At 49.8% G+C, this 19,635-nt stretch overlaps 1 protein-coding gene across 2 annotated transcripts in view; it reads left to right on the top strand.

Moving 5' to 3' along the window:
- Window positions 1-11,705, top strand: part of CTIF (cap binding complex dependent translation initiation factor) — a 148,106-nt gene extending 136,401 nt beyond the window's left edge. For both annotated transcript variants that reach the window (XM_069001583.1, XM_069001582.1), the window contains exons 11-12: window positions 5,271-5,324; window positions 7,184-11,705. In XM_069001583.1, the coding sequence (XP_068857684.1) occupies window positions 5,271-5,324; window positions 7,184-7,399 (270 nt within the window). In that variant the 3' untranslated portion in view covers window positions 7,400-11,705. The remainder of the gene's footprint in view (window positions 1-5,270; window positions 5,325-7,183) is intronic.
- The last annotated feature ends 7,930 nt before the right edge of the window (window positions 11,706-19,635 follow it).

Raw genomic sequence — 19,635 nt, 5'->3', positions numbered from 1 at the left:
GCACCTAAACTGCACTGTCAGATGTAGGGGATGATCACAGAACCATAACGTGCTTTGGGGTGGAAGGAACCTTTAAAGCTGATCCTGTCCCACCCCCTGCCATGGGCAGGGACACCTTCCACTGTCCCAGGTTGCTCCAAGCCCCATCCAACCTGGCCTGGGACACTGCCAGGGATCCAGGGGCAGCCACAGCTGCTCTGGGCACCCTGTGCCAGGGCCTCCCCACCCTCATCATAAACAAGTTCTTCCATCTATTTAGTCTGAATCTCCTTTTTTTTAGTTAAAAATTATCACCCCTATCCTGTCCCTACAGGCCCTATAAAAGCTTTGTCCTTACTTTTCTTATAAGCCTCCTTCATAAGGGGGTCTCCATGATGATCCTGACCACAGATCTGAAACAGATCCATCTGTCAGAGGACAAAGTCCATCACAGCTCTTCCCAAGGCCCTTTCTGGTTAAAAGCAGGGCTGGGAAGCACCATTCAGTAAATCTACTGCATTTCCAGTACAATATGTCCACTCTGCTTAAGCTCCAGGTGGCACAAATAACTGATTTTTCACTTCCTCATGGAAGTATGTCTCCATTTTCCCCCGTGGCCTTGCTCCACACCAGTGAGCCAGTTGCAGCACCTTGGCAATGCGTTTGCAGCATGCTGGTTCCCCTGTGGGCATGCTCCTCAGTTTCTGGGAGGGGGGAATCCTGGGAGGCACCTCCTCATGACCCAGGTGCGGATGAAAAGCATACCTGTGGGCAGCCTGGGTGTCCATGCGTGTTGCCACTGGACGCATGGACCCGTCGGGGAGCCAGGGTGAGCGGCGCGTGGACTGCGGTCACCCCAGCTTTCCCTGGGTCTCAATCCAGCCTCTCCATGGCTCTGGGTGGATATTTTCCAGGTCTCTTGCGCTTTCACGCTGGAGTCATCACCAAAGCATCATAAAACACTGCATGCTAAGGGGTAGTTAGTGGCCGGCGTTGCTTATGTGTCATTTTGCAAGCGATATTGTACACAGTAATTAGTACTGTGCCTCGCAGGAGAAGTATCATTGCATCTGGAAAGGGTAATGTGTGCGTTGGGCTGCTCCCACCCCATCTCCTGGGGAGAATTGCTGAAGAACACAATTAAACCTGCGTGGTTTGGTGATAAGGGGCAGTGGGGTGGGTTCTCCTGTCCTCCTCGTGGTGTGGGCACCCCTGAGAATACCAAGTAAGCACTTCAGCTTCTCAGCAGGCTGGGTGATCTCAGAAAGCAGATAATAAACCCAAATATTTGGGGTACATCCCACTGTCTTCGCTTTTTGGTTTGCTCACGGTGGTCTGCACCCCGTGCAGGTGCATCTGTTGCTGTTCAGGAGGACCAAGCTGGTTCTGTCTGTGGTGAGGCACAGCTGCAGTTTTGGGGCTCTTTCGGTCCTTCAGCCATGGCTGCATGTCTACCCCATGTGGCTTATGATGCTTATCTCTGTAAAGATGTAAAGGGAATGTTCTTGGGCCACAGAGGCCAGGGAAGATGAGTCCCAATAGCACACCATGGAAACCAGTTGCGCTCAAGAGCCTCCCTGCAAGGCGCTGCAGCTCCCCACAACACACAGCACTTCCAGGAGCAGAACCCAAAACTTACTTCGGGTTGCTTACGCAAATATTTATCACCCGGAGCCCACCTGGGCACATTGGCTCTGCAGAAGACCTTGCCCAGTGCTCATCTCGCAGTGTGACATAGAAATTTGAAAGAGAAGGCGCCTGGTATCTTCCACCAGTCTGCAAGGCTGAGTCCAGCACCAGAAACAAAAGTGAGAAGCCTTTCGCAACTGAGGCTGGGTATTATATGACTGGCCGGGCAGATTCTGGCATGCAGCCTCCTCTCTTAGGAAATCAGGCAGACTCTTTGTCTGCTTTCCAGCAGGAACTGCTGCTTTCATTGCCCGGCTTCGCCCGATACGGGGGAAACCGGCTGGAGAGCAAAGGGAAGTTTTCCTCACAGACAGCCCCAGCCTCCGGGGGATGATTACAGGTTAAACTGAGGAGTGCGTGAGTCCCAGCTCACCTGCCCTGTTGTCTGCCTCATGCTCCTCTTTCAGATCCCTCGTCCACGTCCACCAGCTGGTTTGAACCCTGTGGGAACCTGGTGGAGAGGGATGGGATTGTGCCCGTAGTGGGAGTTGGGCAGAGGCACACAGCAGGGAGGAGCAGCTATAAATAGTTAAATAAATAATAGTTCCAATGTGGGAGTGCTAATTTAATGGGTATAGAGTGTTTACCTTAAAATATTTTAAGTAAATATGAATTAGATTGCAAATAGTGAATGCAGTTGGCTGGGTGGTCACACAAATGGCGGGACTTTAGGGTTGTGATTTCCCTGGAACTCTCAAAGCATTTTCACCATTTTTTCTTGCAGTCCTGGTCAGGTCTGACTCAGGGGTCACAGAGCTTTGGGAAACACTGTGCTCTGGCTGAAGGAACCATCCCAGTGCTTTGAGAGCCTCGTGCTCACATGGGGCACCATCAGTGGGGGTGAAATACTCTTTGAGACATACACGCAAGTTGTCATTGATGAGTGAGGACATCCGTGGTGAGAACACAGGCAGCACAGTCCATGCAGTCAGCAGAGTTCAGGGCCCATTCCAGGCTCCCTGATCTCCTCCTGCCCCATCAGGCAGAGGTCAGAAGCAGGTAGTGCCTAAACCCATCTTGCTACGGCTGTCATCAGAACATGGAGAGAAGCAGTGACATCATTCTGATCCTCCAGGCTTCAGTCCATTGCACTGATGCAGGTGGCTGGCAGCCATCTGTGGCCATGGATTTGGACTCTGTTCCCCCGAGCGCCAGCAGATCTGACTGCTGGGCTGTCCCCTGATGCACAGGGATGCACCTGGGCTTGGTGGGCAGGTTGTGGGCCTCCCCAGCCTACGTGTCTCAGGCAGAGGCTCACCTGTAGCGCTTCAGACTGGTATCTCTTAGTGCTCTGATGGAGCAGTGAAGCATGTGGTACTTGGGTGGACAAGTGGGGCACATGGTGCCTCTGGAGCATGGATGGGTGGTGGAGCACGTGGTGCCTCTGGAGCAATGGTGCTCGTGGATCCTGGATGGATGAGGTGCAGTGCATGGTACCTGGATGGACATGGTGTCTCCATGGACAAGGTGGAGCACATGGCACCCTGGTGGACACACTGGAACACACGCATTCTCCTTGTTCAGCCAAGTCACATTAGATGGTGTCCTTGAGGGCAGCGTGAAGTTGGAGGGTGCCTGCCCAGGGCTGGGGGTAGGATGTGTTCTGTGTTTCATCACAGAGAGGTGAGACTGTTCCTCATTAGCCAAGTATCTGAGCACTTGACAGGGACATGTTCATCCTCACCAACACCTTTTGAGGTAGGGAAGCATGTCCCAACCCTGTGTGTGGGAAGCTGGGGCTAGTGAAGTTGCAGCCTTTCTATGACCACATATCCTGGGCAGGGAGTAGGATCACTGAGGAGACCATGGCAGAGGAAGGGCTGGAGTCAATCTTAACTCTACTTTCATGCTTTAGTTTTCGTGTTACATTCTTTACTAAAGAATAGCAAAAATAAGAAAGGTGTTGTTAAAAGGTAATATCTGTTACTCTATTTGCAGCCCTCCTTCATGCCACACTCATGAGCTAAATACCCCAGGAGGAAATATCTGGACTACTGCCTGTTTATATTTTTCCCTAACTGATATATTTTTTCATTGTTGGTGTTGGGTTTAAAATAATCTCATATTTTCTTGTGAAGAATCTGAGCTGTTTGTGAGAACTTATCTCAGAGCACACGGCTTGGGCTTAACATTTTCCAAACAACTCAGCAGAAAGATAAACTGGGGGGGGTGTGTAGAAAAAAAGTGTTGCATGATTTAAAACCCTGGCTGAAGCTTTGGCTAACGAGAGATAAAACCGATGGACAACGTGCTCATCAAGATGCTGTAAACACCATCTTCAAAGTGAGCAATCCACCAAAAACAGAAGACAGTGAAGACAAAACTCTGAGAGCAGTGATAATTCCTTGCGTTACCTCTTTTTTTCCCCTATCTATTTTCCAGCCAGTGTGGAGCTGGTAAACAAACAGGCATTTATTTGTAGATGAAAGGAAACATGGAAAAACAAGAGTGGGAAGGAGAGATGATAAGGCTCAGAGTCACAATTCTGATTTTAACTAATGGATGTGACTTTGGAGTAACGTTTAGTTATGCTGAGCAATTTTTATAAGGGCAGTTTTAATCAGTTCAACTGCTTTTAAAAAGTCTGCCTTTCTCTAATGAATTTCAGATACTAGTGAAGCCAGTTTTCCCATTTTTTCTGCTTTTGCTCAGTGGTTACTGCACACAGGGATTAGCTCAGGGCCATCAGGGCTTGTTCATCCCAAAGTGATGGGATGGAAGTGGCTGTAGCTTCGAGTGTTGCCAGTACCTGTAACTGTCGTAAGGATGAGAACAAAGGAAAATGTATATTTTTGGTCCTGTTTCCAGGGTCCTTGCTTGTGGTTTCCATGTTTGTGGGGTGAGACATGCTGAGCTCCTACACTTTGCCGTTGTCAGGTGGAGCTGTTGACCCTCGCTGCACACCCTGGGTCTGAACGAAGAGAGATGAGCATCTTCCTGCAATATCCCATGCCATGCCCAGCAACATTTGGGTCCTTCCTGAAAGCTGCTGCTGTTTGCAAGCTCATGTTTGTGACACAGAGTTCATGGAGAGCAGAGCGGGGTTGGAGTTGGTGCACCTGAGACTCCATAGTTTCGTTGGCACCCCTTGCCCTTGCACCACTGTATAATCAGCCTAGAAGGAGCTGTATTAATTACGGTGTATTGGATGTAGCCCTTTCCCATCAGGCAGTTTTGTGGCTGTCAGAAGTGTCCCCAACAGGGATGGAGAGGTTCAGGGGTGGGTGGCAGAGCCCTCCCCTTCCAAAGGGCCACTCCCAGGGTTGTGCTGCTCTGGTGTGGTTGGCTGACAGCTGCATTTATTCCCTGTGTGTGTGAAATGAGTGTGTTTTCTCACTGCCTGCCATGGGACAAAAAAAGCAATGCAACCTAAACAAAATTTATTATGGAAGTTGTTAATCTAAGATTTACCCCATGTTTTGTCACTCCTTACCTTTAAATCTTTGTGTTGACAATCTCTTTTCTCCCCTCTTTCTGATTTTATGCCCTTTCCTCCTGGAAGTGTCAAAAGCCAAGCTGGACAAGGAGATAGGAGAGTCGTAAGGGAGGAGGAGGAGGAAGAGGAGGAATTTCTCACTGCTTCTCTCTTCTCTCTTTCACAGTTGTTGCAATCTCAGGATGTGAAGGAAGATGCTGTGCTTTGCTGCTCCATGGAGGTAGGAGGCACCTCTCCATTTGCCTTGATCCTCACTGCTTTGCCCTTTCTGTCCTTGCCCATGCATGTGTCAAGCAGCTGTTGGATGTTTCCAGACCCAACAGCTGTGTTGCCTCTGTGCATTTTGGAATGATCAAATGGTTTGGGCTGGAAGGGACCTTTCACGGTCATTTAGTCCAACACCCCTCTGCAATGATCATGGACACCTTCCACTGTCCCAGGCTGCTCCAAGCCCTGTCCATCTCGGCCTTGGACACTGCCAGGGATCCAGGGGCAGCCACAGCTGCTCTGGGCACCCTGTGCCAGGGCCTCCCCACCCTCACAGACAGCAATTCCTTCCCAAGATCCCATCCATCCCTGCCCTCTGGCACTGGGAAGCCATTCCCTGTGTCCTGTCCCTCCATGCCTTGTCCCAAGTCCCTCTGCAGCTCTCCTGGAGCCCCTTTAGGCCCTGCCAGGGGCTCTGAGCTCTCCCTGGAGCCTTCTCTTGTGCAGCTGAACACCCCCAGCTGTCCCAGGCTGGCTGCAGAGCAGAGGGGCTCCAGCCCTGGGAGCAGCTCCATGGCCTCCTTTGGCCTCACTCCAGCAGGTCAATGTCTTTCCTATTCTGAGGACCCCAGAGCTGGATTCAGGACTCCAGGTGAGGTCTCACAAGAACAGTGTGGGTAGAAGACCACCATGAGATTAGAGATGGCGTGTTGAGATTCTGTCATTGGGCTCCTGATGCATGTTAAATGAATGCAAGAAGTTTGGTGGCTGGGCTCCCATCACAATATTTTATCATCCTGGTTCCTTCAAATCTCACCCTCCACTAAGTTTTTAAGCACAGAAACAGCTGTATTGGAGCAAAAGCTGCCCCATGACTCACTAAGAGGTTTGCTGTGCTCAGCAGCAGTTTTGCAGAGAAGCAAATGACTGGACATGGCATTCAGTGCTCTGGTCTGGTTGACAAGGTGGGGATCAGTCACAAGTTGGACTCAATGACCTTGGAGGTCTTTTCCAACCTAATTTATTCTGTGATTCTGTGAAATATAGAAGTTCTATTGGTTACTTTTTTGGGAAGTGATTGGCCCATGGGGATAGATGCTTTTCTTGCAGAGAGCGGTTGAAATTGCAGCCTGAATAGTTAAAATTCAGCGAAGCAGACAAGGAGGGTTTGATTTTAAGGTGAGGACTTTGGGGAGCTCTGCTTTGAGGAGACCTCCGTGATGGTGGACTTACCACTGTCCGCCCCAGACTTGGACCTTCTCTGCACTGCTTCATGGAGGTTCTCCAAGGAGTAATTGTTTTAGAAAAAGCCTTTGGCTGTCTTCAGCAAAGCAGCACGACAAGTATAAATGCAGATCTCGACAGGGCAGGATTTGTTATGCACACAGGAGCGTTCTGCTTATTCCAGCTAATGACTGGGAGTCACTGGGAGCTCTGAATCAGCGAGTAAATGAAGGGCCAGGTAGAAGGCAGGAATACCACATCACAGCCTGCACTTTGTTTTGACAATAGCATGATTTTTAGGTGGGATTTTTTTTTTTTTTTTCAAAAGCAATCCGTCGCTGCCACCTTTGAAGTCAGTGGGAGCTGAACCATTCACTCCTCCAGCAGCCTGGTGCGGATGCTTTTGAGAACCTCGCCCTTCGTGTTCAGCTCTTGGAGCCTGCTGCTGGGTGGTTTTGGTTTTCAAAAGCCACGACGCCTTTAACCTTGCCTGCACCAGGCAGGGGAAAACCAAAGGGACGGGAGGTGTCTGTAAAAAGCCAGAGGGGTGTCCTGATACCATAGAGTGATAGAATCATAGACTATCTCAAGCTGGAAGGGACCCACAAGGATCAGTAATCCATGGTTGACCCCTTCTTCTCCCGACAGCTGCAGAGCACCGGCCGGCTGCTGGAGGAGCAGCTGCCCGAGATGATGACAGAGCTGCTGGCGATAGCGCGCGACAAGATGCTGTGTCCCTCCGAGTCTATGCTGACCAGGTCCCTGCTGCTGGAGGTCATCGAGCTGCACGCCAACAACTGGAACCCCCTGACGCCCACCATCACGCAGTACTACAACAAGACCATCCAAAAACTGACGGCTTGAGGGGCAGGGCAAGGTGGGGTGGTAAGGGCCGAGACGAAGACATGCGCCTTGATGGGACCCGGCAAGAGCTTTTCTGATTTAAATCCCCCAGCAGACCAAACCCCAGCATGCTCGAGAATACGTTCGTGGGGTGGGGAGGGAGCAGCATGTTTCTTTTTCAGCCGCGTCGCCAAGTGCCACCCCTCCTCCCCGCCGTGGTTTTGTTTTAGGGGTTTCTTTTTCTGAACTCATTGCTCAAGCAGCAGCAGCGCATCCCGCCGGGTTATTGTTTGGCTTTCGAAAGAAGACAGAGAATTTGGAAAAGGAGGAAAAAAAAAATAATCTAAGTGGGGGCTAGTATTGTTTTCACGCCGTCCTCCTGCCTTGCCCTGGCCAACTGGCAGGAGACAGCAGGCAGCAGATGTCTCGGGAGGACAAAGCCAGGCACACACTACACCAGACGCTCATAATTGATGGCTTTTGTCAAGCGGGGCTTGCGTTAGGTCCCCCCCTCCTTCTCTTGTTTTCGACTTTCTGTGTGTTCCCCCACCTACCCGCCACCCCTTCAGAGGCAGATTGGAGAGCGGGACAACTTTCTTACTTGCACTGGCTTTTCTTTTTCTCGAGCATTCGTAATTTCTTCTTATCTTATTGTCTTGTTGGACGGACAGTTGTGAGCGGCTCGGGGACGGGGAGAGCAGCGCCTTCCCTCGAGCTGGGTAACGGTTTATGTGAAGATGCTTGAAGCAGAAGGAGTGTTTTAAAGGAGTCCTAAAGCCACTGCAGAAGTTACATAGCCACCATCATCTTGCCAGTAACCTCCTCGGTGGATTGAGAAATGTGTCCTTTGAGCTGGGGGCTCTAAAAACAGGGGATTCTGTGGCTCTTGCTGTTCAAGTCGCCATTATTCCTCAGCCACTATAATCATTTAACTTTTCTTTGTAATAATTTTTTTTTCCATTGAAGGAGTGCTTTATTGTTATTACTGTCATGGTTGTAATTATACATTTAAATCCAGGCCTGTCGTAGTTGGGCCTAATAATGTACAGGGCAAGGGGGAAATGAAGGTTTGATGTTCTTTGGAGACTGGTAAATAGAAGACAAGCAGTGCATAGCAAAAAAAAGAAGAAAAAAGAAGAAGGAAAAATAGAAAAAGCCAAAAATAGAAGTTTTGAGCCTGGCTTCTAACTAGCTGAATATGCTATCCAGCGTTCCTAGGTGTGCAGTGTGCAGGAGCAGCTCTGTCCCGCGCTCCGTGTAAGTGGTGCAGTGTCATCAAGACATGGGGGACATCTTCAGAGAGGCAGAGTGTGCTTGGGGATCCCCAGGGTGCTCCAGGATCCCCTCATGGCTCTGTGCTGGAGCATCCCAAGGGAGAGGACGGCTGTGGGGGACGGTGGTGAGGTGCTACCTGGAGGGTGAGAGGCTGGGCCAGGGCAACGCTTGAATCATGAAGAAGACGCAGTGGGCTCCTTATTTGCTGATCTAGCAACACTTTGACTTGGGAAATCCCTCCAGGTGCTTTTTCCAGTGAAGCCTAGCGAGGGTGCAGGCTGCCCCATCCTGCCTGCAGGAGCCAAGGAAGGCACAATGCCGTCAGCCCATCCTGGTTTCTTCTCACTGTTCAGTTTATTTCCTTTATGATGGTAAGAGAATTTGTGCCGCAAGGATGGCGCGCACGGACCCCGGACCAGGCAGGCTGGGCCTGAACTCAGCAGCTCAAACCCATTTTTCCAAGCAAAACGTTGCATTTCTGGTGGCTTGTAGAGAAGAGAGATTTCACCCCAACCTCCTTGGACGTGCAGTATGTTCTCGGGTGCCTTATGAATGTGTTGGTCTGTCTGCGATGGGGAGGAAGCTTTTGCTGCAAAATTCAAAGGGCAGAAATTTTCAGCGGAAAATGCATTGCAGGGGGTGAGAGTCGTGATGCTGCAGTTCAATATTACCTGAATTTTCATCTGGTTGTCTGCTGATCCAGTTTTCATTCTGCACCTGGAGCAAGAGGAGCGAGCTGGAAACAGGAGCTTCGGGTTTCCTGTCTACCCAGAAAGCATCAAAATGATTGCTGAGTGCACTGGAATTGTCCGGAAAAATTAACTTTTGCTTCACTTACTCAAGCCCAGGAGCTTCGCACGGTGACGGCGCCTTGCTTTGGGTCAGCTTCGTTAGTAGGAATATGGTTTGGTAGTATTAATGAGCAGATGAACTTCATTAAGGCGGCAAAGCCCATCAGTATTACAAGGCTCAGGGTTGTGCCCATTGCTCTTTGTTTTTCCTGCTCCCTGAATTCTCAAGGAGTGGAGGAGAAGGGGATATAACACCCATCACAGTGCACTTAGGCACAGTGTCAGTCTTCGGGGAGAAGGCCTGAAAAACAGTTTTGTCTTGATTTTTTTTTCTTTCTTTTTATGAACAGAGAAGTCCTCTAGCAGGGACTGCAGCCTGATGGGTTGGGGTGCCAGGGATCCCGCCAGCAGTGATCCAGACTGCCACTCTGGCCCCTGCAGCTTCTCACTTCCCACAGAATTTTTTCTTGGATTGTAGTGAAAGAAGAAAAAAGAAAAGAAAAACACAGAGAATTGGGGATTTTGTTTCTAAAAACTTGAATTTTTACCCATCAGTGCATCAGGAGGCATTCAGAGTCAAAGTGTAAGCCACAGGGCAGTATTTCTCCTAAAGCATTTCCCTAACCCTACCTGCTGTGAGAGTTTATTCAATTTTCTCATTGTGGGGCAATCCTGCAACCCCCACTGACCTGGCTTGGCCCATGACTTTCCCTTCCAACACTGGAAATGAAGAACTTTTATGTGAAATCCGTCGTTTTTAAATGTCTTGCCATTAATCTCTGCTATTAACATACATTCATCCAGCCATTAACTGGTATATCAGTCACTCTGTTGATGTCCGAGAATCAAAATGTTGACCAAAAATGTCGGGTTTTTTCCCAAAAATTACATGCTGCCAATGGTATCTTTCTGAAGTCCATCCATAGGAAGCCTGTGGGCGCATGGCATCATTCACCAGATACTGTGTTGGGAAAAGAGGCACCACGAGGACATTTGATGGGCAGGATGGGGAACAGTGCTGGGGAACTTTTTGGGTGAGAGCACCTGGGGATCCTGGAGTGTTTTCTTCTCTTTTTTTTCCCCTTTTTTTCCCCCCCCATCTTTTGGCTTACTTTAGAAATGGTCGCCAAAGAGCGTAATTCTCCAACATGTATTTTTAGGTGCAAAACCACTGGCTACGTCTCCCCAGATCAGCCAGATTCCATTTTGCTGCTCAATAAAAGTATCCATGTGGGGTTTTACTGTGTTGTCCCCATACAACTACGTCAGCAAAGGGGAAAGTAGCCCCCTCAGGCCAAATGTGTGTGGGGCCAAACCTCGGGGTGGTGTGGAGGCGAGTGGCTGCAGCATCACTTCTGTGCCCATCTCCCTGAGATGGAGACCAGGTTTGCTGACTCCCTGCCAGGCTCCCCAGAGTCTAATTCACCTCATTCCTGGTAAAAATCTTTCCAAACTAATGGGTTTTGCTACACAGAAAGTGATTTGTTTGGTTTCCCCTTGAGGGATTCCACTGCTTTTTGGAGAACTCATGTGTATATGGAGGTGAAAAAAAAATGGGGAGAAAAAAAAGGAAAAGTAAGTGATTTGCTTGGTTCCCCTCTTCCCCTGAAGGAGATTAATTAGTATCTATTCTTGGCATGATTGATGGCTTTGAAAGAAAACTTGTCAGAATAACTTATGATTTATTTTCATGCTTATTTTTATAACACCCCTCACTTGGAGATCTCTCAAAATCTTAAATATGATTTTTTTTTTTTAATTTCCCTGCTGGGTATTTTATGGCTTTACACTAATTTTGCTCTTCTTGGTGGTAGCTATTAGGCAGTCCTGGTGATGTTTTCAGTATTTTTTCAGAAGAAATGATACTAAGGGTTGCAAAGTCCACTGGTGATAGCCAAGGGAGCTGCGGTGTCCTGCAGAACACGAAGTTAACGCTAGCAATTATTCTTTTTTTTTTTTTTAATGTATTTATTTGCATTTGAAAAAGCGACATTTTTAATTTAATCATATTTGTTAAACTAAGCGCTTTAAATTTTTTTTTTTTAAATTTAAAAAAGAAAAGGAAAAATGTTTTGGGGAGAGTAAAGACTAGATATTCATACTTAGAGAAATCACAAACTCATCGTTTGCAGCATTTCAGAGACTGTTAAAACAAGGGAGCTCATAACTCTTTGTGGTAATTCAGTCTTTGTTTATAGAACATCCAGACCCACTGTATGCTATAAAATGCATCATCTGAGTAATAAATGTTTAAAGCTTGACATTTCCCCATCTCTTTGTGGGTACGCGCTGTCGCTTCTCCTGCTCTGGGAGGGGCTGTCCTTTAGTTCAGGATGGAAGGAAAGGAATATTGGGCGGGTGGGAGCAGAATATCCCTCATGGTGCAACTCAGGAGGGCTCCGTGGGGACAGCTCAGTGCTCCTGGTGCCAGGTCACATCCTGCTTCTCTTCCTGTGGGGCTTGGTCGCTGTCCCTGTCACTTCTCACAGGGGTGAGGGTGAAAGCTGTGGGAATGGTGCAAAGGGCTCAGAGCTCCATGGATGAAGGATTGAGCCCCTCTCCTGATGTGCCTCCACTGCTGCCCCCTCCCCTGCTCCCCATCCTCTGCCCAAAGCAAATTTCCCATCTCTTTGTGTCCTACCTCAGCTGAGCCTGGGGGTCTGTTAGAGGATCCCCCTGATTTAATCACATCCATTCCACCCAGTGCTACAGCAATGAGGGCTCACCAACCACTGCTGCCTGTTAAAAATAGTCTTTCAAAATGATACTCAAGATGTTTATCACAAAATCACAGAATATTCAGAGTTGGAAAGGACCCACAAGGGCCATCAAGTCCAGCTCTTAAGTGAATGCCCATACAGGAATACCAACTGAGCCAATCTCAGAAAAAGCAGGTGTACTACGAGGTCTCCTCTGGAAAGCCCTTCTCAAGCCCAAGGCAATTCATTTTTGTCTAACTGAAATGCCTGTATCTTGTCCTGGCCTGAGGGACGGAAAGAGAGGGAGAAACAAAATGTGGGGTGAAACAAGGAGTGACAACACCACCCGGATCCCACAGGGAGATTCGTGTTGCTTCCCACACCTCTATCCCCACATTCCCCCTCCATTTCCCTCATGCCAGAGCATCTTCTCCCTCTCGAGTAACAGGCTCACAGGACACAACTAAGCACCACAGATGTCCAAACTCCCCCAGGGGTCACCCCCTCCCAGAGCCAACATGCTTGCTCCAGAGAGCAGGGCTTTGTGGGAAACTCCCTACCTTGCCCGTCATCGGTGGAGGTGTCTTGACTGCAGAGTGATGTCCGTTCCCTGCACACCTCACCTTCTCCCACCACTTTGAGCAATGCTGGGCTTGAAACTGAGCCTCACAAAGTTGGATTCAAGAACACTTGTAGTTTAGATCAGAAACTGGGAAGGAGTTCCTGGCTGTGAGGGTGGTGAGGCCCTCATTGAGGGTGGTGAGGCACAGGTTGCCCCGAGAAGCTGTAGCTGCAACTGTCCAAGGCCAGGCTGGATGGGGCTTGGAGCACTGTGGAATAGTGAAATGTATCCCTGCCCATGGCAGGGGGTGGAACAAGGGGTTCTTCAGGGTCCCTTCAAACCCAATCCATTCTGGGATTCTATGAAACACCATACCTGACCATGTGCCACCCTTTCCAAGGATCCACCCTTGAACATATTCATCATGAGCCCCAACCTGCAGCCAGACCCTACAGCTCTGGGGTGTGTGCTGGAGCTGGAGTTTGGCCTGTTCCTAATCAGGGGTTTGAGCATCTGGACCAGCTCTGGGAAGAGTTTATCGGCACTGGAGTTTGGCTAGGAGCAGACAAGCCAAGAGCAGAGACGATCCCTGGGGCCCCTGGGACCACCAAGATGTATTAAATGAGAAAATAACCTGCAGTAGCACAAGATTTGGAGCAGATGGATGGGCATCGCTACAGAGACAAAGCTTTCAAGATGCAGGAATATTTCTGTGAATTCCTCGTGTCTGCCAAAAACCCAGACAGCAGCAAATAAACACTCCACAGATCAGAGTAGGATTGCTTGGCTTCCCTAAAACATGGCAAACCTGCAAGTAGCCGAGATGCAGGATGTTCTCCTCTTCCAGCAGCCCCACATCTGCGCTGGGTGTTAAGGGGAGTTTTTAAATGCTCCTTCTGGTGGCAAAATGGGCAACAAAGATAAGTAACCGTAATGTAACTGCAGTGGTGCTCTGTTTGCCATCTGAACTGTAGCTTAAGTGATTATTGCTTGGGATGCAAGAAAAACAGTGATATTAAAACAATAATGCACATTACAAGACTATGTGGCCTCTTTCTTTTGTATCCCACACTAGGATCCCCAATTACAAAGCTGGAGACTTGTGTGGCTACGTAAATGTGACTACTGAGCCAAGCTTGATGTCTGTCCTGCTCCCCAGGACTTCTCTGAACTCCTAGAGAAAGATTTCTGCAAGAAATACTGCATCCTTGAGCTGTAAATTACTGATTTAAACATTTTCAGGAATGCAGACACTGCCTGTACCTCTTGGAGGGGTCACTGTGCTCATCCTTGCAGATACAGGTGAGTGTGGGGTCTCGAGGATGGATGGTCCCAGAAATGGATGTTTGGCTTTGTCTGCCCCAGAGTCAATGGTGAAAAAATGCTAAGTCCCTGTCAAGAGAAACACCAAGATTTCAGAATTGCATTCTGTCCTAAATCATCCTGGTTTTTCACCAAACAAAGCGTTTTGTTTCCATGTATGTTGTGTTGCTGTAGCAATAACATTTAAACAAATTGGATTTTATTAGCTCAGACCTTTTCAATAACTTCCCTCAGAGCTTTCCCATCAGAAGTTTCCACTTCGGGGAAGCGATGCCAGGAGATGGCAACAGTCTGATGGGAGAAATCACCTTTGCCATGTGCTGAGTGGTCCTGGGCTTGCTTCAGCCTCTGCTGCTCTTCTCCTATCCCTGCCAGAGGAAAATGCATCAGCATTTCTGTCCCCACATGCCGTTCTTGATGTCCAAATGCATGACATGTGGCCTTGCAGCCAAGACTTCAAGCTGGACATCAGGAAGAGTTTCTCCATGGAAAGGGTGGTTAGACATCGAAGGGGCTGCCCAGGGATGGTGGAGTCCCCATCCCTGGAGGTGTCCGAAGAATAACCGGATGTGGCACTCTTGGCTGGGTCACAAGATGGGGATTCATCACAGGTTGGACTGATCTTGGAAGGCTTTTCCAGCCTAAATGATCCTGTGAAGATGGGGTAGGACTGCACACCCTGCTAGTGCTGCCAGTGACCCCACGGCAGTCACTGATGGTGGAGCTGTGAGCAGAAACCAGGTCTTGGAGCAGATCCCTGCAACTGGTGGAGGTGTGGGAACAGCTGTCTGAGGAACTGGGCTGCAGTGAGGGTCTGCATGGGCAGGAGAGCTCATGGAATCACAGAATCCCAGAATGATTTGGGTCGGAAGGGACCTTATAGATATCTTGTTCCATCCCCCTGCCATGGGCAGGCCAAGACAGGGGTCCATGAGATTCCATGGCATCTAGGACCTGTGCAAAGTCCAAGTGGGTGGTGATGAAGACTATTTCCACGCTTCTACAGACAGCACCAAGCCTGGTTTTTATTTGGGGGGGTGGGGGGGGGGGCCTTGAATATACAGATGGAGCACCCAGGTTTCCCAATCCAAGGGACAAATCCTACCTGCTCTTGCTTCATGCGGGCACCTGGGAGGCGTTCCTTCTGGCCGTTGTCCTGTGGGTGGAGGTGGGCAACAAGCAGTGCTCTTTTACCTGTAACAACAGGGAGCTCTGCAGGAGCCTGGGCTTTCCTGGCACAGAGTCCCGTGCCCTGTGCAGAACTAGGGTGCCGTGCACAGGTGGGTCATGAGCCATGGTCAGGTGTCAGCTGAGCTGGGGCTTCCCCCGGTCCCATCTGTCAACCATGGCCAAATTATCTGTCACTGGCACTTTTTCCTTTTTTTTTCCTCCCTGGGATAAAACCCAAAATAAATCCTGGTCAGCATTTTCTACTCCCTGTCTTGATCATAGAATCATGGAATCTCAGAATGGTTTGGGTTGCAAGAAACCTTAAAAATCATCTCATTCCACCCCCTGCCACGGGCAGGGACACCTGCTATCCCAGGTTGCTCCAAGCCCTGCCAACCTGGCCTTGGATACTTACGGGGATTAGCAAAGTTCAAGCTCAGAAAGCAATTTTAAATTTACCTTTTTTGATAATTTAAAATTTTGAGGTCCAGAAGAGGTCAGCTTTCAAAGCAAGTCTGTAAGATTGGGTAGATTAGGGTGGGAGGAAAAACTGCACCAGGGGATGGGTTATCCAAAACCTGTCTGGCGGTAATTACACGTCGGTGGATGAAAAACTGGTTTGAGGGCAAACACCATAAAAATATTGCTTGGGGAGAGAAAGACGACAAAGATTGTGAAATCCAGTCGGCAGATTGTTTTACAGCAAAGGTAGCTTCTCTCCCCAGGGCTGGATTTTACAGCTCACGTAAGAAACCAACCCCCGGTGAGCAGGGCTGCTCTGCTCTTCTTTTCAAGCACAAAAAATGCAGGGTATTTGTTAGAAACCATGGGTTTGTGCTGATTTCTTAGAGATAAATACAGTCTTGGTTTTGGGGGGGGCGATGAAGCGTTTGGGAGAGGGATTGTGTTGCATGTAGTGACTGCAATTTGTTTTTACAATCATTGCATGGACACATCCTGCTGTATATATTCTTTATATAAAATTGCATTTCCATTGTTTCTCTGAGCACTTAAAGGGGGTGCTGCAGGGGCTCACTGCTCTCCCAAGAGGGCTAAACCCAAATAACCCAGTGCTGCTGCCTGGGTTCTGGTTTTCAGCTCATTTTACACATTTTTTTCTCCATTTGCTCTCTGTCCTCTAATTTATATTTCCCTTTGCTCCCTCTGTGTTTGCGGGCAGGTTTCCAGCTCTGTGCTGCAACATTTGGCCACCTCAGCTCCCTTTTCACAGCTGAGGATGTCTCTTCCTCAGGAAAGATGAGTTCTCCTTGTACCAGTCGCCACCTGCACTCACCTTTTTGGGAACAGGTGACCATCCTGGGTCCCTGCAGCTCACATTTAGGTTCCCAGAACCTTGCACAAGAGTTTTCTTCCCTTACTAACACTTTCTGCAAGTGCTTTAGAATCATAGAATCCCAGAATGGTTTGGGTTGGAAGGGACCTTCAAGATCATCATCTCCCACTCCCTGCCATAGGCAGGGACACCTTCAACTATCCCAGGTTGCTCCAAGCCCCGTCCAGCCTGGCCTGGAACACTTCCAGGGATGGGGAGTCTACAACCTCCATTTTCCGTGGGGTGCACTGGATTTGCATCCCAAAATCCCACCAGGAATCACCACCACCCATGTTCCCCTGTAAATGCCAGGAGGAGGTTGCAGGGAGCCTCATCTCCTCCTGTTCTTCCTGCCTCTTCGTGCACAGCCCCTTGTCTCCGAATTCCTCCCCTAATTACCCTCTTCTCCGGTTCTAATTGCTCCCATGGTGCTGGATTAAAGTGACGCTCCTAAGGGAAGCAATGGGAAAAAAAACCCAGTCCAACAAGCAGTTGTCCCTTGGAGACCTGTCCCAGCCCAGCATGTCCCTGCCCAGACACGGATGGGGACAGCCAGCCCCATGGCATGGTGATGCACCATGGCCACCCCCAAGGAGAGGCTCCCATGGGGTGTCTGGGACACTTGGCCTCATGCTTCTTGTCCCACCTGCAGGTGGACAGGAGTTTTTGGGGACATCCAGGGGGGGCTGGTGAGGGTCAGGGCTGGATTACCCCCAGGGCACTGTGCTGGAGCCTATTTTCTGGTGGGAATTGTCAGGATAAAATTAGAAGTAGGTTGAACTTTATCTACAACTTGAACTAAGGCTGAACTTGGCCCTGTTTTGTTTTAGCTTTTCAAAGTTCAGTGAAGTTCACAGGGAGGGAGGCAAGTGGGGGGGCACTGGATTATTTTATTTTAACTTGGTCTTTCTGTGATTTCACTGTAGTTTGACTGCCTCCTCAGCTTGGAAAGGCTCTTCTCAGGGTATTCCCAGTCCAAGGTGATGTGGTGGCTCAAGTACTGCCATAGAATTTATTCCATTTCAGGTTGGGTTTAATCCCTTTCGGGTATTTGTGGCTGGGGTAGTGCAGGGCTGACCAAACCTTTCCCTGGCTCAGCCCTGGGTCTGCTCCAGCCCAGCCCAGGATGGGAAGACAAAGGGGAAAACTTGGAGTGGATTTGGAGTGCAGTCTGCACTTGAGATGCTTCAAGGGATTTTTGGCAGCTTTTTGTCCCATGCTGACCAGCTGGGCTTCCAGACAGCTTTCCAGCACTGCCGACACTTCTCCTAATCTTAATTTTTCATGTGGCCACCCCACAGTGGAGATGAGTTTGCTTGCCTGGATGCACACTATGCGACCCGTGAGCCAGAGCTGTGCTGCCTGTCCCTGACCCCGTGGGTTGTGCAAGCTGCTGGCCCCGTGCAGAGGTGTGTGGGTGGTGCAGGGAGCACGTACAGTGCTCTGCACCTCGCTCTGGGGACACAGCAGTCCCCTCTGGGCCAAGGAAGGTGGTGAAAGCAGCAGCAGAAGGACGTGGTCGTGGAGGTTTCACACTGAACCCATCGCAGAGCTGCGAAGGGACAAGCGGCACTGCATCCCTCCAGGGCCAGTTGTGTTTCCCAGCGAGCCAAACATCCCTTCCCAGAACAGACAGGAGACTTCTACCACATGGTTATTTCACCTCCTAAATTACTCAAGAGTTTGTAGAAACTTCACCAATTTTTTAACAAAGATGCCTCCTAGATCACTGACAAATCTAGGGAATGCATAGGGCGGACTGATTTCCTGGAACAGGACTTACTGGAGGAAAAGTCCCTCCAGGCTGGCTCCTAACTATGACACATTTGATAGCCATTCAAGGACTACTGGGAAACTTGTCATTTGTCTCCTTGAGGCTTCAGACAGAGTTTCATCATAAATTCTGACTGTTCTGTGAAATAAAACCAGCTAATGTCTACCAGCAGCCCTACAACTTCCAGGGTTTATGTAGGATGTATCACAGGGGTGATTTCCCCCCCCCCCCCAAGGTTTTATGCCCGGGTGCAAAGTGACTTTATTGCACCTTGTTTTCTTTCTTCCTGGCATGGTGACCTGCCTTGTCCCATGGAGGGTGGCATGGGCTGTGGGTGTGCCTGTGCCGCCACCACTGTCAATGAACTTTGGCACCTTAAACCGTGGAAAACCCTCCGTGCCAGAGGGAGGGATAGGTGCCTGGCGTCCAGGAGATCAGATTGCCCCAGGGGATTTGCTGGGAGTCCCATGATGAGCCTGGAAGGGAGCCCAGACGGCAGGGCACCGCCGTGCTTTCCACCCAGGGCGCTCAGTCGGGGTCCCTGGAGGACAGCTGGTGGCCTTTGTCCCTTACTGTCACCCTTGTGTGTGCAAACCCCAACCCCACAGCACCCCAAAGTCTTGCTGGGGTGAGTTGAACCCACCACATGGGATGTGAACCCACCAGCTCTGCAGGGGATGACAGCACATGGCAGTGGGCAGCCTGGTGTTAACCCCTCCTGTGTCTGCACCGGCAGTCCCAAGGGACCATTCCTGTGCTTGCCTGCAAGGGGTGTTCACCAGGCTCACCCGTGGCAGCCACCTTGGGGTGGGTGGTTTTTTAGGACAAGTCTGGGTCTTCAGCTGTGACTCACTTCCCTGTGCTGCTCCAGATGCAGGAGATGTTCTGTTCACTCCCAGTTCACGTGAGCTGCAGCTTGGCCACCAGCATCGTCCACCCTCCTCAGCCTCACGGTGCCATCCCGGGTCCCCAGTGTCACTCATCACTCTTTTTTGCCTCCAAGGTGTCCAACAGGATCTCAGCAGCAGCTGTTTTGCAGGCAGATGAGGAATCCAGCACTGCAGATGGGTTTTTAATGTCACCCATCTCAGCCCTGCCATCCCTGTGAGCTGTTCCTGGGAGTCCTTGCCCAAGAGCTCTGCCTCCAGGAAATGCCATTATCAGCTGCCTCCATCGGCTGCTCCACTTCGAGCTCCCTGCCTCACTCCTGGGGCGCCCAATCCCAATCCAATTTCTACTGGAAGGAGATAAGACAATGAAAGAAGATAAGGGCCAGCCAGCAGGCTGGTCACCCTGACTCACAGAGGACAGGTGTCAGCACGGGGAAGAC

This window comes from Aphelocoma coerulescens (genome assembly GCF_041296385.1).
Source record: "Aphelocoma coerulescens isolate FSJ_1873_10779 chromosome Z unlocalized genomic scaffold, UR_Acoe_1.0 ChrZ, whole genome shotgun sequence".
Taxonomy (NCBI): Eukaryota; Metazoa; Chordata; class Aves; order Passeriformes; family Corvidae; genus Aphelocoma; species Aphelocoma coerulescens.
This window is presented reverse-complemented; position numbering and strand designations above follow the sequence as displayed.